Source organism: Neoarius graeffei, chromosome 5 (genome assembly GCF_027579695.1).
Source record: "Neoarius graeffei isolate fNeoGra1 chromosome 5, fNeoGra1.pri, whole genome shotgun sequence".
NCBI lineage: Eukaryota > Metazoa > Chordata > Actinopteri > Siluriformes > Ariidae > Neoarius > Neoarius graeffei.
Window position 1 is genome coordinate 71,281,012 of NC_083573.1, and position 25,606 is coordinate 71,306,617.

Consider the following 25,606-nt stretch of genomic DNA (forward strand, 5'->3'; position numbering starts at 1 on the left):
CTCAAGCTACACTGCTGGATACGCATAGGGAGGCTATGAGGTGGGAGCAGGAAGGATTCCCCGGGGGGGCTAGGGCACGAAGCTTCTCTTTGCCAGCTGCATATGGCGTACAATATGGTATACAGGGTTGCCCCCCTTTGGCTTCTCCTACGGCTTTTCATGGTAATGAGTTGGGGGAATTGAAAGAACTTTTGAAGCGGCAGCAGGAACAGCTGAACCAGCTTACTCAAACTGTGGCCTCTTTACAGCAGGCACCAGTTTACCCTCGTCCGCTACGTAATGGGTCTGTAATATGTAGACGGTGTCAGCAGCCGGGTCACTTTGCGCGAGACTGTGATGGGCAACGAGTTCCTTTTCGATCGCGAGCCAGCTCAAGTTCTGGGCAATCCTCCAATATGGGAGGGGCCTCTTCTCAGCAGTCGGGAAACTGAAACCCACTGAGCTGCTGGGCCACAGCTTCAATTTCGTCCCGGGGGTCCTTGGTATGAATGTGATAATTCGGTGTTATCAGGAACTGTTTGGGGCACATGGCCCTGCATTGTTTCTTTCTCCTTCTGTTTTTCAGGCCCCAGGTCCAGTCATTGAGGCTCTACAGCGCTGTCATCTGGCTGCAGCTCAAGTTCCACACCCGCATTATGGAGCCGCCCGTGTTAGGGGTCCACGGGCGGTGAGAATTGGCGGTGGGACCATGCAGTTTGTGGCGAGTACTCGCTTGGAGCAACTTTTAGGCCAGACCATATTGTTTGAGCCATCTGAGTTTGGGTTACCAGCTGGTTTGCTGGTCTCACCCTGTTTGGTCCAGGTACATCGGGGCACTGCTTTTGTGCCTGTGGTGAATGTGGGAGTGACTGATGTATTGCTTTATCCACGGGTCAGTTTGGGGTCCCTGACTAGTGTGAAGATAGTTAGTTTGCCAGCTGGGGTTTCAGAGGTCTACCCCATTTCAGCATCCATCTCTTCTCACATAGCCACAGAGGAAGGTGAAGACAGAGTGGCCAGTGTGGATCTATCTGCCTTGTCAGAATCAGAGCAGGCCAAAGCAAGAAGCTTGTTGAGGCGTTACCATATGGTTTTCTCCAATCATGAGAGTGATTTTGGGGTGCACCAATTTGATATCGCATGACATCCCATTGTTGGATGAGGCACCTGTTCGGCAACGACATCGCCGTATTCCACCTTCTGATTATCAAGCTGTGAAAGTTCATATAAACCAGCTCTTGGAATCGCAGGTAATAAGGGAAAGTAGTAGTCCTTACGCATCTCCCATCGTCTTGGCTAAAAAGAAAGACGGTAGTCTGCGTATGTGCGTAGATTACCGCTTGTTGAATAGCAAGATGCGGAAGGACTCGTTTCCCTTGCCGCGAATCGAAGAAAGCTTGGATGCCCTAGCTGGGGCTCAATGGTTTTCTACACTTGACCTCGCTAGTGGCTATAACCAGGTGCCGGTCTTGGAGCAGGACCCTGTTGTCAATTTCGTGAATTGTGAATAGTGTTTTAATTATTGTATAATTTGTGATTTTTAATAAATGATTGTGAACATATCTCTGGCCTAGGAGTGTCTCCCGAACCTGTGTCCTGTTTTTGTAATATTATTGGTGTGATATTGAGGTTCCTAGGGGCTTTCTCCCACCCTAGGTGGTGTAGTTGGTGAATACCAAATTTCTAAACTTACGTGCCACTGTTACACTGGCAATAATTTTTGTGTTCCCTCACAATAATTTCACAATTACTGCTTTAGGCTCTCCATGCGTTAGTGTCATGGTATGCACCTAGCAGTGTCTGTACCTTTGGGAATATTACTTTGAAGCTGGATTAAAATATGGAGATGTTATCATTGCTTAGTAGACATGGTTATGTAGCCTAATCAGTCGTCAAAAATGAAACACGTTTTTAAATATAGGGGACTTCTTAAAGCAAATGGTGGTGCAGTGGTTAGCACAGTTGCCTCACAGCAAGAAGGTTCTGGGTTTGAACCCAGCGGCCAGCGAGGGCCTTTCTGTGTGGAGTTTGCATGCTCTCCCCGTGTCTGCGTGGGTTTCCTCTGGGTGCTCCAGTTTCCCCCAAAGTTCAAAGACATGCGATTAGGTTAATACGGGACAGCCTTGGGCTGAGGTGACCTTGAGCAAGGCACCTAACTCCTAACTGCTCCCTGGGTGCTGTTAGCATGGCTGCCCACTGCTCTGGGTATGTGTGTGCTCATTGTTCATGTGTGTTCACTGCTTCAGATGGGTTAAATGCAGAGAGGAATTTCACAAGTGTGTGATGAATAAAGTTGTGTTTTCTTTCTTTCTTTCTTTCTTTCTTTCTTTCTTTCTTTCTTTCTTTCTTTTTAACCATGAGGATGCAGTCAGTTTTATTTGTAACCAGTTACAGTAACACATTACAGTAAAATTAGCTAAAATTATGTGCTTTCATTTTAAACTAAAGGCTCCCCTTGTCTCAAATCCACAGTAAATCCAGTATCAACAGTGTAACAATCTCTTTACTTTAATTATCATATGAATGCCATTACAACTGTTATGCAGGCAATTAACATTCATTCACTCATTCATTTATCTTTGTAGCTGCTTTATCCTGGTCACTGTTGTGGTTGATCCAGAGCCTATATATAACAGGAACACTAGGCGCAAGGTGGAAACATACCCTAAATGGGACACCAGCCTATTTCAGATCCTTAAGCACAGACACACTCACATACTTATTCATACGAAGGGGCAGTTTTACTGTAGCCAATCCACCTATTGAGTTGAGGTTCTGCATGTGTGCAGTGTCTGGTTGGTATACCTTCCAGAGAGTATTCTCACCTTGCACCACAACCCTGATCAGGATAAAGCAGTTACTGATGAATGAATGAGTGCATTAATGTTCCAAATGACATTGGAGGTGAGACATGTGGTGACAAAGGGAGACTATTCCTTAACTCTGTTAACTGCTATTGCCACTTTCTAGACAAGTCAAAGATTATGAGTACAATATATTGAATGTCTGGAAGTGAGAACACTCATAAATTCTAATCAGAGCAGTCAGCAATTTTAATGTAGGTGCATAATACTCATTAGAGCTGCCGATTCTGGTTATCGGTATTATGATATAAAGATGGGCAGTAAATATGCTTTACAATATGTAAAATGTGTCCATTGTGCAACTTATATCAAACAGAAAATTAAAATGGTAACTACACAGAAGTTAATAAGGTACCATATAATTCATACTCATTAAAATATGAGCACCTTCAATGCCATTTTCATTTTCTTTCATGATGAACTGAAATATTAACTAGTGAGTCACATTTCATTTATAAAGCTACACAAGCATAGTGTACAGCATTTGTTTAGCAGCAACTATGAAAATGCCACTGTCAGGAGAATATGGAATATTTAAATGCTATTACCTGTGATTTAACCTGTGCAGGTTATTTAGGCCAAAATGAACATACAAATATTGTTCATATACTACTGTGACACTATTTCATATAAAACACTGCAAAAAAATGAGAGAGTAAATTGCTGTTCATATCAGTATTTGAAAAAGTCAGTGTACACTAGGAAACTCCACACAGCGGGCTTCACAGTCCTTCTGACTGTCAAATCTGTTAAGGTTCCCATCACATCCTCCATACCAGAACAGAGAGCACTGATTCTGTTCTTGATTGTAGAACCATTTGAGTACATAATTTCCACAGGGCCCATCATCTTTTTTCAGGGCGCACACATCTGTGTTTGGTGGGGGGGGGAGAAAGAGAGAGAGGTTAGCAAGAATGCTTTAATGATAGATTATAACATTAATACTGCAGTGTTTATGGACACAGATGACTTACTGTTCATGACACACGTCACGTGACATTCAATTTCTATACTAAATCGGTTGTTGTTGCCCTCACACCCGCCATACCAGAAGGTTAAGCATGCACCAAATGCACTATCATAGTACCACCTTTGGACATATTCTCCACACACAGTGCCACTGTCCATATGCAGTAAACACTTGGCTAGAAGCAAAACGGTACACAAACATGCATGGCGTATACAGGACACAGTAATACATATGCTTACATTTGTATTACTCACTATGCATCATACACAAGTGTCATGCAAGTGTCATTGCATCTTCTTTTGTTATAAACATCAATGTTAAACGTGTGCTGTTAATTGTTACAGTTCATAAGCCTAGGTTTGTAGTGTTCTTAGACATAATCTCAAACACTTGACAACAGCTATCATAATAGATGTTTTTTGGACATGCAGTGAAACAGAATCCAATTTACCATTTGGCTCTCCAGGTCCTGTGGTCAGCAGGTGCCTATAATCAGTCTCTATTTGTGTCCCTGTCTGTTGAGCATATTCTGTGTCTTCCTTCTCTTCCACTTCTTTCTCTGTATCCTCAGAGTAATTGATTGTTGTGAAAGGAAATCTGAGGGAAAATCAATTTGTCCTTCAGTAAACATGCTTCTTATTTGAAAAGCAGATGTTTATAGCAATGATGTTCCATATTATAGCACGTGACACAAGCATACAGTATAAATGCTCCACCTCCCCAAAAACACTAAATCCAAGCACCTAATACAGAATCAGTAATATAAAATAAATAATAAGACATTATATTTACAACCAAAATCCTTGGATAAACGTTAATGTGCTTGACACGGATATGAGAAGTAAAATTAGAATTTTTTTGTCATAAATAAAACAAATAAACATGTGATTTTGACATGCAATAATGTTTTATTTCACTTGTAGGCAGTGACTGTAACTCAGGGCCCTCATTTTCAGTGTTGCCAGTATTGCCATGGCAACACTATTTTTCATTTAACTACTATTGTTGGCAATACCAAATTTCACAGCTGGTAAAGATGTAGTTTAGTTGGTGAATATTGCAAGTTTTTTTTAGCATTATGCAGACTCCAATAAATCTTTCTATACTGCCAAAAAACATTTTATCCATTTGAATAAAGAGCTGACCTGAAAACCTTTATTTTTGAAGAGGCATGTGGACAATTTCAATTCACAACAGTGATTCATTTCCACATTCACTGTGGCACTGGGCTAAAACATTGCACTACGTTACATCAGTGGGTGGCACAGTGGTGCAGATGTTAGCACTGTCGCCTCATGCCAAGAATGTTCTGGGTTCAAACTTTGTGGCCGACTGGGACCTTTCTTTGTGAAGTTTGCATGTTCTCCCCATGCTTATGTGTGTTTCTTCCCACAGTCCAAAGACATGTGGATTAGGTCAGCTGGCTACCCTAAATTGCCCAAAGGTGTGAGTGTGAATAGTTGTTCGTCTCTGAATCTGCAATGAGCACATCTTGATGCAGGGACATGCAAAAACCAAAACATTCATAACCTACAGAGAGCCAAAAACACATGTTTTTACCAGCTCTATTAATTTGGTAGTCAATTTTTAAGGCTCTCAAAATTTATGGACTCATACTTAGTGGGATCAATTTTATTAGTGTTCCAGTCAATACTATGGAAATGTGGAATTAAGATGCAAAACAATGTCTTGATATACATATATAAAAGTATTATATATAAGATATCTAGTTATCTTTTTCATGAAAGACTCACTTTTCTCAATTGCACAGTCACATTATAATTTTCACTTATAATAAAAATGCATGTGTTCATAACTAAAATGTAATAAATTTGAAATAAAGGATATTTGTAATGTTACCTGTGAATGGGTGGTCTCTGAGCCGCCACAAAGAAATCAGTGACACGACCTTGACGTTGCTGAAGAGTCTCACACTGTTGTTTGAGCAATGGCTCAGGGTAGGTATTCATTCCTCCTGTATTCATCAAACAACAAAAAACATAACTCAACCATACATTCACATAATACCTGACAACACAAAACAAAAAAGAGTAAAAGTACTGATACTCATATTTTTGTAAAAAAAAAAATCCCTTACGTCTTAGAACATGTAGGAAAGTCCTTATAAAACGTCGAGAGTACTCCTGCTCTCCTTGCTTTACATGGCCCAAGTGAACTACGTGCTGCTCTGTGGGAAAGCTGGCAAGCTGCTCCACCTGAGTGCTCTTGAAATGATCCCCGACTGTAAGAGTGAAAAGCACCACACCCTGACACTTTGCTTTCATGGAGATGAAGTCCAGTTTTTCTCTATCAGAATATTCTGTCTCTCCTCCAACTATCAGCAGCACCATCTTGTTTTTTCGAGGCTTGGAAACAGTGAGAAGGCCCTGCATGATTACGAATTCCATGGCGTGACCCAGCCTGGAGTAGCCGCCAGTCTGCTGTAGATTTTTGAAGATGCTCTGCTTCATCAGATTGCGGTGTTGAAACTGCTGGAAAGTAAAGATCTGCTTGACTGGAGCCTGGGCCTCGCTGTACGATGAGCTCTGCTGGTAAAGCGCCACTCGCGCCTGTCTGTCAGCTTTGCTGGGCTGATCACTCACGACAAGCTGGTCCAACACAGTACCCAATACCTGCTTCACTCCCTCATACTGATCTGCCTGGATGCTCTGGGAACCATCCACCAGCAACGCCAGGTCCACATCTACCTGCTCTGGAGAGGACACCTCACTGGTGCCAGGACAATTTGTAGCTGGATTACAAGGATCTGAGAAGACAGCAGATAAAACAATAAAGCCTTGTTATTAATCCTCTCTATGTGTCTTTGTTACTGACTAAGCATCAGCATGACTTTTACGGTTTTATTAGTGCACAAGAAAATGTATTATTCAGATAAACATCACTCAATTTTACATATTACCAAAGCAGATGACACATTGCTGGATCTTCTTAAGTGCTACATTCTGGGTCTCTGAGCTCTCGAGCACATTAATAAAGCTTTTGCTCTCATCCACCTTATAGCAACACAACAGAAGTAAAGTTGAGAAAAGTCTAAAAAGGTGCATCACTGTAATCAACCTGATAATTGAAGCATCATCTGCTTCAGACATCACTATTATAATTTTATATTACCTCAAAAGCACGCTGAACATTAGGAGTGTTCTTAAAACCAATAACGCCAAGGTTTATATCCAGAGCTTTGTATTCTAGAACAGCCGTAGTTATGGATGTTACATCCTCGGACAGTCCGCCAGAGAGGAAGATCGCCACCTTCCTTATCAGAACACCCTGACGAATACGTTTGAAGACATTTCTACCCACAAAGCGCATGGCTGCACCAATGTTGCGTCTGTTGGATGTACGTTCCCGAGGGATATTTTTCACAGCTTCCACCAAGTCCTTCTTATGACGATGGTCAGAAAAACGGATGAGGTACTTGGTGTTAGAATTGTAAGAAACCACAGACACTCGTGTCCCTGTGGGACAGTTGCTTTCAGCGATATCGATGCTGTCCAGCAAAGAAAGCAGAGTTGAGCGCATTCTCTCAAATAATGGAGGATCCACATCATCAGACATGTCCAAACCAATCACCAGTTCAGTGGGGTAGACAGGGCAAGCTGCTTTATCTAGAGGTGAAAACATGCCAAAGATGTGTTCATGTTCACTGTTGTCCATTTAAACACTGAATCCTTATCATTCTTATTAATGGTGTGTTGCATAGCAAAGAAAGTAAGAGATCTACCTTTACAGCAGACTGTGGGAGTAAAATATGATAAATTAAAGTTAAAAAGAGTATAAACTTCTAATTTAATGCAATTTAATAACATTGAATCAAAGTACAGTATTATACAATGTTACCACAGTTGTCTTGTATATAGCTGATCAGTTGACAAGGCTAAAAGAATACAAGGCAATAGTTAGTTATCGATGACAGAAAGAAACTGATCAGTGAAAAGCAGCAGCAGCAGCAACAACAACCAACACTTACAGACATTGCTCTGGTTCCTGGTGGTCCTTTAGGGCCCTTTTAGTAAAAATGTAAAGAATACTGTTCAAATGAATAGTAAATTTTCAAATAAATATCAATGTCATAAATAATGTATTTAAAGCTTGTTGACCTTGTGTCCAGCTGGTCCAACATCACCAGGATTACCTGGTGCTCCTGTCCTGCCTGCATTTCCCTGTAATACATCAGGCCAGTATTGAGTAAAGTAACCAGTCTGAGAAAGGGACTATTATTAGTTATGCTCCATTAATGACAACTACGGTTACCCCTCTTCCTCTTCGGCCTTTAGGACCATTATCTCCTTTGCGCCCAAAATCTCCATTTTCACCCTGAGCACAAAAATATAAGGTCATTATTAATAGTGTCACTGAGCTACCTTAGAAGTGGGTTCAAAATATCTGGTGCTTTACGGTATGTACACATTAGTTATCTGTGCGGTGTACTTCAGTAATAAATGGTAGAGATGCTAAAAGTTCAGTATAGTCCAGAAAGTTTCCAGTGAAATAGAACATTTCATACAAAGTACAGAAAGGTTTGGACAGAGTCCTTCTGAGACTGTAGTGATACCAGTAGATATTTGAAATTTTCCTTACATTTCCTCACTTCATTGCTCCCATAACAACAACTAGCAATGCACAAAGAGATGTCATTAATGTTATGCTCAATGCTGTTGAAGGGTCAGGCCACTGAAAAGGAGAAATCCTTCATTTTGATCATATGAAGGTGTTTGACAAAACAATTGGCCAACGTTCTTTTGGTTTCTTCATATAGCTGATTACACTTCTTTCAGTAAAGACAATAAACAACTTCTACAGTGATGTACAAGTGGTGGTGGTACTAGTGATGGCAATACCAGAGTCCTTCATGAAGTATTTAAGCTTCCATGTTGAAAAATGGTTCATTTTTGGAGGTTTCAAATGCACAGAAGATGCATCTAACAGCCAAAAACTGTAAGTGTGAGCACCATTTGAAACTCTTTTTAAAATTACAACATTGCCTATATAACATTTGGACCAGCAAAGGACCAACAAACAAACAAACTCCTTATGTAAGCCGAGTCAAATAAAGGAATTCCTGAAAATGTATCGCTGGATATTCACTGGATATGAGCAATTGCATGCTCTGATTGGCTACTCTACTACTAGGATATCAGCTCATATACCACGAGTAGAGAAAAACAAAATGGCGGAACGTGTTGCTGAACCAACCAAGGATGAAATAAAAAATATTCGAAAACAAAACCCCAAAACATACAAAAAAGCAACAAAATATGGAATGAAAGTATTTGATGGTGAGAACATACCTTTATTTTTCAAGAATTATTATTATAGCATTTTTCACAAATTGCTACTGTCATTTCTCCGGTTTGTTTACATTCTAGCGGAAATGATTTTCTCGGATGTTTTGTATAAAGTTTTTATTTATTCTCAGTCCTGCGTGCATTGGCACGTGCACTTTAAGGTGCACCTCGGGCTGCATGTGCGCGCCGTCAACAAGGCGCACCTGCTGCTAATCAATGAACTATGTTTGGACTATTTAAGGGCTGTACCGAGTAAAGGATGATGTGAAGTACTAAGCCTTGTTTCCTTGTTCTAGTTGTCTTCCTGGTTTTTGAGTCCTGTTTCTCGTATCGAGTTCTCGTTATTGTTTTGCCTCTGATACTCTGTCCGTGCCTTGATTGACCTCCTGTTTCCACACTTATGACCTTGCCTGCTCCTTTGGACTGTTTGCTTGTTGTGTGTTTCATGCACCTTAGTTTACATCGCTCTGCATATCACTGTTTATGGTTAGTGAATATATCTGCACTTACATCCGTCATACACGCACACCTGACAGAATACTTCGCCACGCAATGGATGTAGCGGATATCTTCCAGTACACAACCCCACGCCACTTCCAGATTTCCCTGTCCATGCCACTCACAGCTTATTTTTCATGGACGTACCAATACCCATGCCCCAACGCCATACGAGGGAGATTTTCACCCAGCTGGATTCCATATCCAGTGTTGGGTGCTCCATGAAAGCTTCCTGGAACCCAAGCCACCTGAACCCATCTGGGTGAGTCTAATCCTCACCTTCAGTGTGGGACAAGCATGCAGATGGGTAGACTACCTTATTCGGGTGGACCACCCATGCCTTGCTAAGTCTGAGACTTTCTTCACCACACTTCAGTTAATCTATGAGTCATTGATGAAAGAGGAACCCCTTGAAAATTTTTGGGGAGAGGCAGCCAGGCCAGTGGTTGATGAAGCAGAGGAGGCCATTGCCCTAGAGAGCCTCCTAAGATCAACCACTCCTGGGGCCTCCTGAGCTGAGGAGACCATTGCCCCAGAGCTCCCCCAGGGGCCGATACAGTGCCTGCAGTGGTGCCTGTTGCAGCTGTTCATGTTCCAGCAGCTGTTCATGTTCCTGTTCCAGAGCCCTCTGAGGAGCCAGTTCCTGCTCCAGAGCCTTGCCAAGAGCCAGAGCTGATGCCTGAGTCTGTACCCAAGCCGTCTACAGAGCTCGAACCACAGTACAGAGTCCTCGTCGTCTACAGAGCTCGAACCCCAGTCCAGTCTAGAGTCCTCGTCATCCAGAGTCCATGACATCCTCAGAGCCTGAGTCCAACCCAGAGTCAAGTCCCGAGCTCAAGCCTATGCCCAGCCTGGAACCCAGGTCGTGTCCAGAGCCTAAACCCGAACCCCCCACCGGGACCTATTATTATCTATTCTCACTCCTGGAGGGAGCTCATTGGTGGTGGTGGTTCTGTCAGTCCTGTGTGCCTTGACGCATGCACTTTCAGGTGTGCCTTGGGCTGCACGCGCGCCATCAACAAGGCGCACCTGCCGCTAATCAATGAACTATGTTTGGACTATTTAAGGGCTGCGCCGAGTAAAGGACGACGCAAAGTACTATGCTGCGTTCCGTGTGCATATTAAGCCTTGTTTCCTTGTTCCTAGTTCTAGTTGTCTGCCTGGTTTTTGATTCCTGTTTCTCGTATTTAGTTCTCATCATTGTTTTGCCTCTGATACTCTGTCAGTGCCTCGATTGACCTCCTGCCTGTTTCCACGTTTATGACCTCGCCTGCTCCTTGGACTGTTTGCTTGTGTGTTTCACGCACCTTAGTTTACATTGCTCTGCATATCACTGCTTATGGTTAGTGAATATATCTGCACTTACATCTGTCATTACACCACACCTGATTTTTATCAAATTTGCAAAAAATAAAAATAAGAATGCTGTTTCTTAATCCAGTGAATGTGGATAGAATACAACAATTATTCCACTCAATCTCGTCGTACATGGCGCTTACGTGCCTTGTCGGCCATCAGCTCATGTACGACTCTTTCACTGAGTAACTGTTAAATATGTGGGTAGAGATATCTTTCTGTATGTCAAAAGAGCTTTGAGTTTTATTAGGTGCACCCATGTTAAGTCCATCCATCCATTATCTATAGCCGCTTATCCTGTCCTACAGGGTCGCAGGCAAGCTGGAGCCTATCCCAGCTGACTATGGGTGAGAGGCGGGGTACACCCTGGACAAGTCGCCAGGTCATCACAGGGCTGACACATAGACACAGACAACCATTCACACTCACACCTACGGTCAATTTAGAGCCACCAATTAGCCTAACCTATATGCCTTTGGACTGTGGGGGAAACCAGAGCACCCGGAGGAAACCCACACAGACACGGGAAGAACATGCAAACTCCACACAGAAAGACCCTTGTCGGCCGGTGGGCTTGAACCCAGGACCTTCTTGCCGTGAGGCGACAGTGCTAACCACTACACCACTGTGCCGCCCCATGTTAAGTCATTTTCAAAATTAGAAATAAAGTATAAGAAGAAGACTTCAAGATCCAAATCTTTCTATCGCCTTCAACAGTTATGGGTTCAGGTAAATAGTGCCATAAGCTAGAAAAAAATCAGAATCAAAACAGTAGCTGTCATTTATACACTAGCAAATATACAGCTATTACTTGATACAGTAGTTATTGAAATAGTTCATGATATTGCTGATGTTATAGCTATACTGTAGTTGCCTCTTTTGATTATTAGCTGATCATACACTGATTTTTCTTGTCCTTTTTATCTGAATGACTGAAAAAAAAGATTGTGAACAATGTTATGCTTTTTAAAAACAAAAACAAAACAAACAAAATAACCCACCAAACTGAGTAAGATTTATGGTAAAACATTGTAATACACATAATGTTAGGACTAGGACTGTTTTGGCCTCTAGAGGCCGCTGTTATTTCCTTTTCATGTCGTGTTTATTTTGGCCTCTAGAGGCCGCCACTGTTCCTGTGTCTTGTGTTTGTGTTAATTGCCTAATTATCTTCACCTGTGTCCTTAATTAGTTTGTCTATTTATACCCCTGAGTTCAGTCCTCTTGTCACGGAGTTTTTGTGCTGTTATGTTTATCTCCAGTTTCCTTTGTACTGTGTTTTTTGATCTTCTTAGCTTTTGAATTTTTGCACTTTGCTTTTCTTTTGGATTATACTCTTTGGTTTTTTTTTTGTCTTTTGTTTTGCCCTGTATATAGTGTATATAGTTTAAATAAACCTTTTGATTCTTTTTCTACTTTCGCCTCACGCCTCTGCATTTGAGTCATCCCCCTGGTGGCCTAGTGGGGGTTTGCTGGATTATCACACCAACGAACCAGGTTCGAATCCCAGCAAAACCCTAACAGAAAGACTCCGTCATGACCGACTCAGCAGAGGCTGCTTCAACTGTCTACCCGGCCAACCTTCAGGGAATTATGGCAGCTTTGACACGCTTCGGAGCGACCATGGACGCTCATGGACGTACGCTCACCAGCCAACGTGAGGCCCTCGCTCGCCACGAGGAACTGCTTCAGCAAATTGGGAAAACCCTGGCACAGCTGACATCTCTGCCTGCATCTCCTGCTCCTGATCCAGTTCCTGCTCCTGATCCAGCTCCCACTCCTGCTCCAGTGCCTCCTGCAATGCTGCCTTCTTCACCTCGCGAACCCAGCCTTCCTGCACCACAGAGGTATGACGGCAAGCACAGTGAGTGCTGAGAGTTCCTTACCCAGTGTCAACTCACCTTTGAGCTTCAGCCTACCACCTACACTACGGATCGCCGCAAGATTGCCTTTGTGATCACCTTATTAGCTGGTAAGGCGTGAGCCTGGGCTACTGCTATCTGGCAAAGACAGGGACCTGAGTGCTTTGATTTCCAGCTGTTTTCTGAAGAGATGCTTCGGGTCTTCGATCAGGCAGACATCAGTACCGACGCAGCCCGAAAGCTCATGTCCATCCGGCAAGGAGGAAGCGTCGCAGATTACGCCATCTCGTTCTGAACACTCGCAGCAGTAAGTGGATGGAACGAGACTGCCCTGGTGTCAGCCTTCCACCATGGTCTGTCTGACCCCATCAAGGACGGTCTGGCCTCTATTGGATGCCCAAGTGACCTCGAAACCCTCATCTCACATGCTATTCGTCTGGACAACAGGATGAGAGAACGCCACCAAGCCTTGAGCCCCCCCAGCCTCCCTACCTCTACCTGGAGACCGTCTACCTCCTTCAGTGACTGTCCAGAACCCATGCAAGTGGGTCGTACTCGCCTCTCCGCATCTGAGAGGGAGCGCAGAAGGAGGGACAAGTGCTGCATCTACTGTGGCAAGCCTGGTCACTTCCGAGCATCATGTCCCGAACTCTTGGGAAAAGGACCGCCCCGTCCAGCCGAGGGAGGGTTGTGACGGGGCCTACCCTCTCTCCCGGACTCCCTGGCCAAGGAATCTACATCCCGGTCTCCATCTCCTGGGGTGAGTCTGTCCACTCTTGTCAAGCTTTGATAGACTCAGGGGCGGCTGGGAACTTTATGGATATTCACTTCGCCCAAAGCATCAATATTCCGACTGCACCTCTTGAAGTCCCACTGTCTGTGTCTGCCCTCGATGGCCAAGCGTTAGGTGATGGAAGAGTCACCCAAGTTACTTCTCCAGTTTTCCTCCAGTCTCAAGGTCACAAGGAAGAAGTATCCCTGCACCTGATTCCTTCACCTGAGTTCCCAGTTATTCTAGGCCTTCCTTGGCTTACTCGCCACAACCCTCGCATAGACTGGGTAACAAGCCAGGTTGTGGAATGGGGCCCTGCATGCCATGCCTCTTGTCTGCTCTCTAGCTCTCCTGTGTCTCCTGCCGAGCCCCCTGATCTCACCGAGTTATCTCAAGTTCCCACAGAGTACTGGGATCTCAAGGAGGTATTCAGCAAGAGCAGGGCCGCCGTTCTTCCTCCGCACCGGGCCTACGACTGTGCCATCGACTTGCTCCCTGGGACTACCCCTCCTCGTGGCAGACTGTTTTCACTCTCTCAGCCAGAACGCAAGGCCATGGAGGAATACCTCAAAGATGCCCTGGTCTCTGGGTTTATTCGACCCTCCACTTCACCTGCTGGAGCCGGCTTCTTCTTTGTCGGCAAGAAGGATGGGGGGCTCCGACCATGTATTGATTACAGGGGCCTGAATAAGATCACTGTGCGCAACCGATATCCCCTTCCGCTGATGTCCACAGCTTTCGACCTGCTCCAAGGCGCCACCGTCTTCACCAAGTTGGACCTACGGAACGCATACCACCTCATCCGTATCCGACAGGGAGACGAGTGGAAGACTGCCTTTAACACCCCGTCTGGGCACTACGAATACCAGGTGATGCCCTTCGGACTCACCAACGCACCAGCTGTTTTTCAGGCCCTAATCAACGACGTCTTAAGGGACATGATTAACCTATACGTTTTTGTCTACCTCGACGACATCCTTATCTTTTCCAAGACCGTGCAGGAGCACCGCCACCATGTCCGCCAGGTTCTCCAGAGGCTGCTACAGAACAATCTGTTCGCCAAGGCCCAGAAATGCGAATTTCATGTTCCCGAGGTCTCCTTTCTGGGATTTATTGTACGGACAGGCCAACTCCAAATGGACCCTGCCAAGACCCTGGCCGTCCGGGATTGGCCTACTCCCAAGTCCGTTAAGGAGGTTCAGCGGTTCTTAGGATTCGCTAACTTCTACCGCAAGTTCATCAGGAACTTCAGTTCTGTGGCAGCACCCATGTCAGACCTCACCAAAGGGACAGGTGGATCTTATGGCTGGTCTCCTCAGGCAGAAAAGGCGTTCAAAGACCTCAAGGACCGCTTCTGCACGGCACCCATTCTGGTTCTCCCGGACACCTCCCAACCATTCATCGTGGAGGTGGACGCCTCGGACAGTGGTGTCGGCGCGGTGCTCTCTCAACGTTCGGAAGGAAAGCTGCACCCCTGCGCTTACTTCTCCCACCGCCTGAGTCCTGCTGAGTCCCGGTACGATGTGGGGGATCGAGAACTGCTAGCGGTCAAACTGGCCCTTGAGGAGTGGAGGCACTGGCTGGAGGGAGCACAACATCCATTCCTGGTTTGGACTGACCACAAGAACCTGGAGTACCTCCAGCAAGCCAAGAGACTGAACCCTCGACAGGCTAGGTGGGCCCTGTTTTTCAGTCGGTTTGACTTCACCCTCTCATACCGCCCCGGCTCCAAGAACACCAAACCTGACGCACTGTCCAGACTGTTCTCTGCCACTAACAGGGAGAATGAAGTCGGGCCTATTATCCCTGTGTCCCGGATTGTGGCCCCTGTCCGCTGGGGTATTGAGGAGGCTGTCCGACGAGCCCAACGCCAGGACCCCGGTCCTGGGACGGGGCCACCAGGCCTCTTGTACGTCCCACATCAAGCCCGGGCCAAGGTTCTCCAGTGGGGTCACTCTTCCCCTCTCACCGCTCACCCGGGAGCTCGGAGGACCCTGGACTTCCTGAAAAGACGCTTCTGGTGGCCTAACATGGAGAAGGAAGTAAGGTCATTTGTCCTGTCCTGTGAGGTTTGCACCAGAACCAAGAACCCACGACAGCATCCCCAGGGTCTCCTGCATCCTCTGACCATTCCCCGGCGTCCCTGGTCCCACGTGGCAGTCGACTTTATCACGGGTCTCCCTGAGTCACAAGGTAACACGGTCATTTTGGTCTTAGTTGACAGATTCTCCAAGGCCTGCCGCTTCATACCACTGTGCAAACTCCCCTCTGCTCTTGAAACTGCGAAACTTTTGTTTAATCATGTCTTCCGAGTCTTTGGTCTTCCACAGGACATCGTCTCAGACCGAGGGCCCCAGTTCTCCTCCCGAGTGTGGCACGGGTTCTGCAAGGTCATCGGAGCCACTGCCAGCCTCTCCTCTGGGTTTCACCCACAGTCCAATGGTCAGACGGAGAGGCTCAACCAGGACCTGGAAACCACCCTGCGAGGCCTGGCTATGGATAACCCGACATCGTGGAGCACCTGGCTGCCATGGGCGGAGTACGCCCACAACACCCTGCAGTCATCGGCCACCAAGCTGTCGCCATTCCAGTGCCAATTCGGGTTCCAGCCACCTCTGTTCCCGGACCAGGAGGAGGACGCGGGGGTGCCCTCGGTCAACCAATATGTGAGACGGTGTCGCAAGACCTGGAGCAAGGTCAGGAAGACCCTCATACAGACCTCCAGAACCAACCAGACTCAGGCCAACCGCCATAGAAGACCTGCACACGCTTTCCGCCCTGGGCAGCGTGTTTGGCTGTCCACTAAGGACCTTCCACTGCGGGTGGAGAACCGCAAGCTTGCTCCTCGCTACATTGGCCCCTTCAAGGTGGTGCGCAGGGTGAACCCTGTCTCCTACCGGCTCCAGTTGCCCCGGACTCTGAGGATCAACCCCACTTTCCATGTTTCCCTGTTACGGCCCGTACTGACGTCTACGTATGCCCCTGCCCCTAGGAACCCCCCACCCCCCCGCATCTTCCAGGGGCAGACTGTGTTCACTGTGAATCGCCTGCTTGACTCCCGCCGGGTCCGCGGCGGGTTGCAATATCTGGTGGACTGGGAGGGCTATGGTCCTGAGGAGCGCTGCTGGGTTCCTGCTCGGGATGTCCTTGATAAAGAACTATGTCGGGACTTCCATTCGGCCCATCCGGATCGCCCTGGGAACGTCAGGAGACGCTCCTAGAGGGGGGGGTCCTGTTAGGACTAGGACTGTTTTGGCCTCTAGAGGCCGCTGTTATTTCCTTTTCATGTCGTGTTTATTTTGGCCTCTAGAGGCCGCCACTGTTCCTGTGTCTTGTGTTTGTGTTAATTGCCTAATTATCTTCACCTGTGTCCTTAATTAGTTTGTCTATTTATACCCCTGAGTTCAGTCCTCTTGTCACGGAGTCTTTGTGCTGTTATGTTTATCTCCAGTTTCCTTTGTACTGTGTTTTTTGATCTTCTTAGCTTTTGAATTTTTGCACTTTGCTTTTCTTTTGGATTATACTCTTTGGTTTTTTTTTTGTCTTTTGTTTTGCCCTGTATATAGTGTATATAGTTTAAATAAACCTTTTGATTCTTTTTCTACTTCCGCCTCACGCCTCTGCATTTGAGTCATCCCCCTGGTGGCCTAGTGGGGGTTTGCTGGATTATCACACCAACGAACCAGGTTCGAATCCCAGCAAAACCCTAACACATAATCTACATTCCAGAACATATAATGTAGTTACTTTACTCTGTTTGTACTAGTACTGGTGTGTCAGCTTAATAATTATGGCTTTAAGCTGGAGGGATGCTTATCATCTGTGCACATTTCTAAAATTGCCTTTCATAAAAATGTTTCATAAACCTGTAAAAAATTCAGTCTGCTCTACAGAAAGTTCTTTTTAAAGAAAATTTACCTGTAATCCAGGATATCCTGGAAAACCAGGATCTCCCTGTAAGCAGGCAAAAACTGCAGTTGAGTATTTTAAGTCAAACTGTACCATAAAGAAAGCAGTTTCTGCTGATAAAGAGTACTGCATATAACCTTCTGTCCTTTAGGTCCTTGTAACCCATGTCCATCTGGACCATCATTTCCCTGTTGAGGAGGTACACCAAAGAATGCAGGATTAAGGAAAATAAGTCAGAGAGAGAGAGAGAGAGAGAGAATGGTCAATGTTTATCTCTTAAAATATCTTTTTGTTTTGGACTAACATATCAACATTTGCCAAAATGATCAGATTATCATATAAATTGCACTTCACGCTTACCGGATGGCCCCTGGGGCCTGGTGGCCCAGCTACTCCTTGACTTCCAGATTCCCCTGGCTGACCCTGCACAAGAACACAAACTTCTACATAGATTGGCAAAAAGCTATGTCGAAGATGTATATGTGATGTTTAATTATATATGGGAATTGGTGTTAAAAAATACCTTTTGTCCCCTGGGCCCTACACTTCCTTTAGATCCTATGATTCCTTGTGCACCAGGTGGTCCCTAGTGGAAAGTGATCACCCTTATCACAAACAAACAGTTTTAAAAACATTAATTTACTGCAATGGACTGAATCTTGATCTGGAAACATACCTGAGATCCTGGAAAACCAAGTAATCCTTTATGTCCTGGAGCACCAGAAGGGCCCACTGGCCCCTGGACAAGAACCAAAATATAAATCAATTACAGAAGTCATTCAAATTGACATAGATACTAGAAAAGCTTAATTTGACAAAAAATGTCTGTTCAGTAAACCCACAGATTCTGGATTTAAATGCCAAGTGTATTTAATAAGTGTCACTAACCTTATAGACATTCACCATCTACACTGCAATGGATTTAGACATTGCCTCTAGTTTCTAAATGTAATATCTATCCTCAATAAAGGATAGAGAGGAACCTTCTCAGAAATTAAACTTACCTGTTATCTACACTAACAAATCAACCTCATAATGTTGATGTGTCAAGTGTTCTGTTCTATTCTACTCTGTGCACAGTTTTTGAAAAAATTATTTGGCTGGTTTCACATTTTCAGAGGAAGCATGTCTTAGTCTTCACCCTCCCCAGGTGGCTAGTGGGTGGGAATTAGCAGCTGAAAAATTATTATTGTAGCTTGTTTTACGGAACTGACAAGGACATCTAAATCCAACACATAAGAAACCTATAGTAGTCTGTAAAGAAAAGACAATGGACCTGTGGCCCTGGCGGTCCAAGGGCTCCATTTGATCCTTGTTCTCCCATAGATCCTCTTGCACCCTAAACAATGGAAGGAAACAGCACAATGAAAATAGCAATACTTCATTTCAAAACTGTTATTATATCTATCACTTGATCTATACTCTATGACGTGGACACTTTTTGTTTTGAGTGCCAAGGAAGACATACTTCTGGACCTGGAACACCTCTTCTTCCTTTCTGACCCTGTGAAAGATAAAAAAAAAAGGTTACTCTTCTGAAACTCATAACATGCATTGTAAAGCCTGAAGAGACATACAGTTCTGCCAGTATCTCCAGGGCTGCCTGGGCTTCCATCTGGTCCTGGCTCTCCCTGTGATTAAAGGAGAGAGAGGGAGATTGACATTATGATGCTCACTGCACTGGCAGCAATCAACTAAATGGATCTAAATTGGATTTAAATGCATTATCATAAACCATCAACAGGTTAACAGTCACTGACACAATCATGCACATAATACATTCTATATAACTTTAGAAGCTTAAAACAGTGACAGGCCTTATAGTTAGGGGACTGAAACCCAAAATAAATAGTTAATAGAGGAACACAGACATACCTGTTGGCCTGGGTTTCCAATTTCACCCTTAGGACCACGGACATTGCTGTCAATGCCTGACTCACCCTTCATAGAAAAGGAGAAGATGACAAAAATTATTGATATTAAAATATATTATGTGTCATGCTACTGAAAATATTTAGATTTTCTACTTTAAATAGTTCTGAAAAGATTTTCCTGGACTGAAATATGTCACTCTTTTGCATGTATCTCATCCAGAAGTTATAACATTTTACAAATGTGGTTGCACCCAAAAGTGGAAAAAAAATAATAATAAATGTCTTCTACATTTATAAGAAATGCATTCAAACTTTTTCCCCATGAGTTGAAATATTTTAGGCTGAAAACCCATGTGTATTTATTTATTTTTTTTCTCCTATATTTATTTAGAGTAAGCCTATTTGAAATTCAGATTAGTTTTTTTCCAGTGTTCAGAACTTCACATTTTAAAATTCATGGGTTTTTAAATCATGTACCTATATGCAAATATATATGAGGCACACTGTATATATATTTTCTCAGTGTTCACAAATTCAGATTCAGTAATTCAGTTTTTAAATATTCAAAGTTCTGTATTCAGGTTGTTAACTTCAGTGCTCAAACACCACTCAAATTCAGGTTGAAAAATTCAGTAAGTGAAGTTAAATGATTTAAACACCAGAATGTCACAACTAACAGCTGTTGTCTCCCGCATCCTCCATGAGTGCAGCCACAATGGTACCTCAACCTGAGAAGTTCTCTGGGGAAGTTTCTGAGTGTAAGGGTTTTCTCCTCCAATGTTCGCTATACTTCACAACTCTTATAAGCGCTACAGAGGAACAGAAAATAGCACAGTTCATCAATCTCCTCACTGGCAAGGCTATGAAGTGGGCTAGCACCATTTGGGATTGTGGTGAGCACACTACTTCTTATGATCATTTCATTGAATTGTTCAAATGAGTATTTGATCATCAGCCAGAGGGAGTTGAAGTGGGGGAGAGACTACTCACGATCCAGCAGGGAGAAAGGAGAGTGGCTGAATATGTCTTGGAGTTCTGCATGCTAGCAGCAGGCAGTGGGTGGAACAAACCCGCTTTAAAGGCAACCTTCCACCAGGGTCTGAGCTCTGATGTTCTCACAGAGCTGACATGTTGCGACGAACAACTCACCCTCAATTCCCTCACTGACCTAGCTATCAGACTGGATCACCTGCTCCAGAACTGGCCCTCTTTGCAGCACTCTCCAGTCCTTTCACAACCTCCACAGTCCCCTATGCCAATTGAGATCTCCAATACTTGCATGCCGCGTTCCGAGAGAGAGAGGAGGCATTATGAGGGGTTGTGCTTTTACTGTGATGATCACAGTCACCTCTTGGCAAAGTGTCCAGTCCAACCACCAAAACCCCGAAGGGAAGATCTCTCCCATAATGAAACCAGCTCCACCAGACCGGTGAATTCTAAACCCATTTCAACACAACCATCTCTTAAGATTCAAATATTGGTCAAACTCCCAGACTCGACCCATGTTCTTTCTGCCCTCATAGACAGGGCTAGAGGGCAATTTCATCGACCTTGAAGTTGTCCAGAAACTCAACTTCCCCACAGAGAAGCTCCAAAGACCAGTAAGTCTCAAAGCCGTAGATGGTGGACCCATTGGGGAAGGGCTCATCACAGCTCATACCTTGCCTGGAGAGCTTCAGGTTGGAGCCCTCCATGTTGAGCACATATCCCTGTTTGTCACTTGCACTGCACATCACACTGCAGTTCTGGGTTTCTCTTGGCTAGAACTCCATGACCCATTCATCTCTTGGCAGCAAAGAGAGATTCTGAAATGGTCACCCTTGTGCTTTCAATTGCGTTTACAATTTCCACAAATCATCCTGGCTTCATGGGCCTGACCTCCTGTGGGTTCACCACCCACAGAGGTAGCAGTAGGGGACTGGTGCAGTGTGGATTGGGCGGCAGTCGAAGGCAGGGGCCTCAATGACCTGATCCCCGGACACAGCGGCTAGCTGTTGGGACATGGAATGTCACTTCGCTGGGGGGTAAAGAGCCTGAGCTTGTGCGGGAGGTTGAGAGGTACCGGCTAGAGATAGTCGGGCTCACCTCCATGCACAGCTTGGGCTCTGGAACCCAGCTCCTCGAGAGGGGCTGGACTCTCCACTTCTCTGGAGTCGCCCATGGTGATCGGCGACAGGCTGGTGTGGGCTTGCTTATAGCTCCCCAGCTCAGCCGCCATGTGTTGGAGTTTACCCCAGCGAACGAGAGGGTCGCCTCTCTGCGCCTTTGGATTGGGGAGAGGGCTCTTGCTGTTGTTTGTGCCTACGGGCCGAATAGCAGTATAGAGTATCAGGCCTTCTTGGAGTCCCTGGGAGAGGTACTGAGGGGTGCTCAGACTGGGGACTCCATTGTGCTACTGGGGGACTTCAATGCTCACGTGGGCGACGACAGTGACACCTGGAGGGGCGTGGTTGGGAGGAACGGCCTCCCCGATCTGAACCCAAGTGGTGTTTTGTTATTGGACTTCAGTGCTAGTCACGGTTTGTCCATAACAAATGCCATGTTCGAGCATAGGGGTGTCCATAAGTGCACATGGCACCAGGACACCTTAGGTCGGAGGTCGATGATAGACTTTGTTGTCATTTCATCTGATCTCCGGCCCTATGTCTTGGACACTCAGGTGAAGAGAGGGGCTGAGCTGTCAACTGATCACCACCTGGTGGTGAGTTGGATCTGCTGGCAGAGGAGGAAGCTGGACAGACCTGACAGGCTCAAACGTATGGTGAGGGTCTGCTGGGAACATCTGGCCGAGCACTCTGTCAGGGGGGTCTTTAACTCCCACCTCTGGGAGAGCTTTTCCCAGCTTCCGAGGGAGGCGGGGGACATTGAGTCTGAGTGGACCATGTTCTCTACCTCCATTGTGGACGCAGCTGTTCGGAGCTGTGGCCGCAAGGTCTCCGGTGCCTGTCGTGGCAGCAATCCCCGAACCCGGTGGTGGACGCCAGAAGTAAGGGATGCCGTCAAGCTGAAGAAGGAGTCCTATCGGGCCATGTTGACCTCCGGGACTCCTGAGGCAGCTGATGGGAATTGGCAGGCCAGGCGTGCTGCAGCTCGGACAGTTGCGGAGGCAAAAACTCAGAACTGGGAGGAGTTCGGGGAGGCCATGGAGAAGGACTATTGGTCGGCCTCGAAGAAATTCTGGCAAACCATCCGGCGCCTCAGGAGGGGGAAGCAGTACTCTGCCAACATTGTTTACAGTGCGGGTGGGGAGCTGTTGACCTCGACTGGGGATATTGTCGGGCGGTGGAAGGAATACTTTGAGGATCTCCTCAATCCCACCATCATGTCTTCCATTGAGGAGACTAAGGCTGATGACTCAGAGGTGGACTCGTCCATTACCCAAGCCGAAGTCACTGAGGTGGTTTGCAAGCTCCTCGGTGGCAAGGTGGGTGGATGAGATCCGCCCTGAGTATCTCAAGTCTCTGGATGTTGTGGGGCTGTCTTGGTTGACACACCTCTGCAACATCGCGTGGCAGTCAGGGACAGTGCCTCTGGAGTGGCAGACTGGGGTGGTGGTCCCTCTTTTTAAGAAAGGGGACCAAAGAGTGTGCTCCAATTATAGGGGAATCACACTTCTCAGCCTCCCAGGGAAGGTTTACTCCAGGGTACTGGAGAGGAGAATTCGACCAATAGTCGAACCTCGGATCCAGGAGGAACAATGCGGTTTTCGTCCTGGTCGCGGATCACTGGACCAGCTCTATACCCTTCATAGGGTGCTCGAGGGTTCATGGGAGTTTGCCCAACCAGTCCACATGTGCTTTGTGGATCTGGAGAAGGCATTCGACCATGTCCCTCATGGTATTCTGTGGGGGGTGCTTCGGGAGTATGGGGTTTGGGGCTCTTTGCTAAGGGCTGTCCGGTCCCTGTACGAACGGAGCAGGAGTCTGGTTCGCATTGCCGGCAGTAAGTCAGACTTGTTCCCAGTGCATGTTGGACTCCGGCAGGGCTGCCCTTTGTCACCGGTTCTGTTCATAATTTTTATGGACAGAATTTCTAGGCGCAGCCAGGGGCTGGAAGGAATCCTGTTTGGGAACCACAGGATTTCATCTCTGCTTTTTGCGGATGATGGTGTCCTGTTGGCTTCTTCAAACCAGGACCTTCAGCATGCACTGGGGCAGTTTGCAGTCGAGTGTGAAGCAGCTGGGATGAGAATCAGCACCTCCAAGTCCGAGGCCATGGTTCTCAACCGGAAAAGGGTGGCTTGCCCTCTCCAGGTTGGTGGAGAAATCCTGCCTCAAGTGTAGGAGTTTAAGTATCTTGGGATCTTGTTCACGAGTGAGGGAAGGATGAAGCGTGAGATCGACAGGCGGATCAGTGTAGCCTCTGCAGTGATGCAGTCACTTTACCGGTCTGTCGTGGTGAAGAAGGAGCTGAGCCAAAAGGCGAAGCTCTCAATTTACTGGTCGATCTACGTTCTGACTCTCACCTATGGTCATGAGCTTTGGGTAATGACCGAAAGAACAAGATCGTGGATACAAGCGGCTGAAATGAGTTTCCTTCACAGGGTGGCTGGGCGCTCCCTTAGAGATAGGGTCAGAAGCACAGTCACTCGGGAGGAGCTCGGAGTAGAGCCGCTGCTCCTCCACATTGAGAGGAATCAGCTGAGGTAGCTCGGGCATCTTTTTTGGATGCCTCCTGGACGCCTCCCTGGGGAGGTGTTCCAGGCATGTCCCCCCTTGGGAGGAGGCCCCGGGGAAGACCCAGGACACGCTGGAGGGACTATGTCTCTCGGCTAGCCTGGGAATGCCTCGGTGTTCTTCCTGAGGAGCTGGCCGAGGTGTCTGGGGAAAGGGAAGTTTGGGCTTCCATGCTTAGACTGCTGCCTCCGCGACCCGGCCCCAGATAAAGCGGAAGAAGACGAGACGAGACATCCTGGCTTCAGTGGAGAGTCCCTCACCTGGAGGTATTGAACATGTTCCTGCCTGCTACCATGAACTTCAGGAAGTGTTCAGAAAAGGTAAAGCCAGTGCCATGCCCCCTCACTGACCCTACAATTGTGCCATCGATCTCCTCTGGGGCACAACACCTCCACAAAATCACATTTATCCACTTTCCATCACTGAACAAGCTGCCATGGATGAATATGTCCAGGAAGCTTTGCAACAAGGATATATCTGTCCATCCACATCCCCAGTATCTGCAAGCTTCTTTTTTGTGGAGAAGAAAGGGGGGCTCCACCCCTGCATTGATTACAGAGGACTAAACCAGATTAGGGTCAAGCATGCTTACCTGCTTCTACTAGTACCCTCCGCTCTAGAGAAACTCAGAACCACCAATGTCTTCACTAAACTGAACCTCAGAAGTGTGTACAACCTGATGAAAATACATGAGGGGAATGAATGGAAGACAGTGTTCAGCGCTATGTCTGGTCGCTTCGAATACCTAGTGATGCCATATAGACTTTCTTGTGCTCCTAGCATTTTCCAGTGCCTAATCAGTGATGTTCTCAGAGACATGCTGGGATGATATAGCTTATATTGATGACATCTTGATTTACTCCCCCAATGAAGTCACTCATCACCAGCATGTCAAGTCAGTGCTGACCCAGTTCCTTGACCTTTATGTCAAGGCAGAAAAGTGTAAGTTCCACGTGATGCAGATTTCATTCCTTGGGTACATCATCAGTGCAGAAGGCATAAGCATGGACACCAGTAAGGTCTCTGTGGTTATCACCTGGTCCACACCAACCACTGCTAAAGAACTGCAACGTTTCTTAGGATTCGCCAATTGCTATTGCTGTTTCATCTGGGGTGTCAGCACAATTGCCTCACCTCTCACTGCCTTGCTTAAGAAGGGTCCCAAATGCCTCCAATAGAATCAAGCTGCAAAGGAGGACTTTGAAAAACTCAAGATGGCTTTCACGTCAGCACCCTTTCTCAGGCACCCAGACCCGACCTTACACTTCGTGGTGGAAGTAGATGCCTCAGAAGCAGAAGTAGGAGGGGTATTGTCCCAGCACTTCAGGGAAAAATGCAAATTACACCCCGTGGCCTTTTTCCCCCCAAGAAACTCACACCAGCTGAGCAGAATTATGATATTGGAAATTGGGAACTTCTTGACATCAACCTGGCTCTTGAGGAATGGAGACATTGGCTAGAGGGGGCAGCACATCTCTTCATAATCCCTACTGATCATAACAACCTTGAGTACCTGGAAAGTGCTAAATGACTAAGCCTC

The 25,606-nt window shown here is 46.1% G+C and overlaps 1 protein-coding gene across 5 annotated transcripts in view; it reads right to left on the reverse strand.

The window, feature by feature from the left end:
- Window positions 1–2,471: 2,471 nt before the first annotated feature.
- LOC132887036 (collagen alpha-6(VI) chain-like) overlaps window positions 2,472–25,606 on the reverse strand; it is a 153,930-nt gene continuing 130,795 nt past the window's right edge. For all 5 annotated transcript variants that reach the window (XM_060922344.1, XM_060922345.1, XM_060922346.1 and 2 more), the window contains 19 exons: window positions 19,392–19,457; window positions 19,094–19,147; window positions 18,985–19,020; window positions 18,793–18,855; window positions 18,193–18,255; window positions 18,040–18,102; window positions 17,877–17,939; window positions 17,654–17,704; window positions 17,526–17,561; window positions 8,086–8,148; window positions 7,932–7,994; window positions 7,802–7,837; window positions 7,672–7,708; window positions 6,946–7,439; window positions 6,734–6,827; window positions 5,912–6,580; window positions 5,674–5,788; window positions 4,265–4,410; window positions 2,472–3,713 (listed from right to left, as the gene is read on the reverse strand). In XM_060922344.1, coding sequence (XP_060778327.1) covers window positions 3,532–3,713; window positions 4,265–4,410; window positions 5,674–5,788; window positions 5,912–6,580; window positions 6,734–6,827; window positions 6,946–7,439; window positions 7,672–7,708; window positions 7,802–7,837; window positions 7,932–7,994; window positions 8,086–8,148; window positions 17,526–17,561; window positions 17,654–17,704; window positions 17,877–17,939; window positions 18,040–18,102; window positions 18,193–18,255; window positions 18,793–18,855; window positions 18,985–19,020; window positions 19,094–19,147; window positions 19,392–19,457 — 2,394 coding nt within the window. In that variant the 3' untranslated portion in view covers window positions 2,472–3,531. The remainder of the gene's footprint in view (window positions 3,714–4,264; window positions 4,411–5,673; window positions 5,789–5,911; window positions 6,581–6,733; window positions 6,828–6,945; window positions 7,440–7,671; window positions 7,709–7,801; window positions 7,838–7,931; window positions 7,995–8,085; window positions 8,149–17,525; window positions 17,562–17,653; window positions 17,705–17,876; window positions 17,940–18,039; window positions 18,103–18,192; window positions 18,256–18,792; window positions 18,856–18,984; window positions 19,021–19,093; window positions 19,148–19,391; window positions 19,458–25,606) is intronic.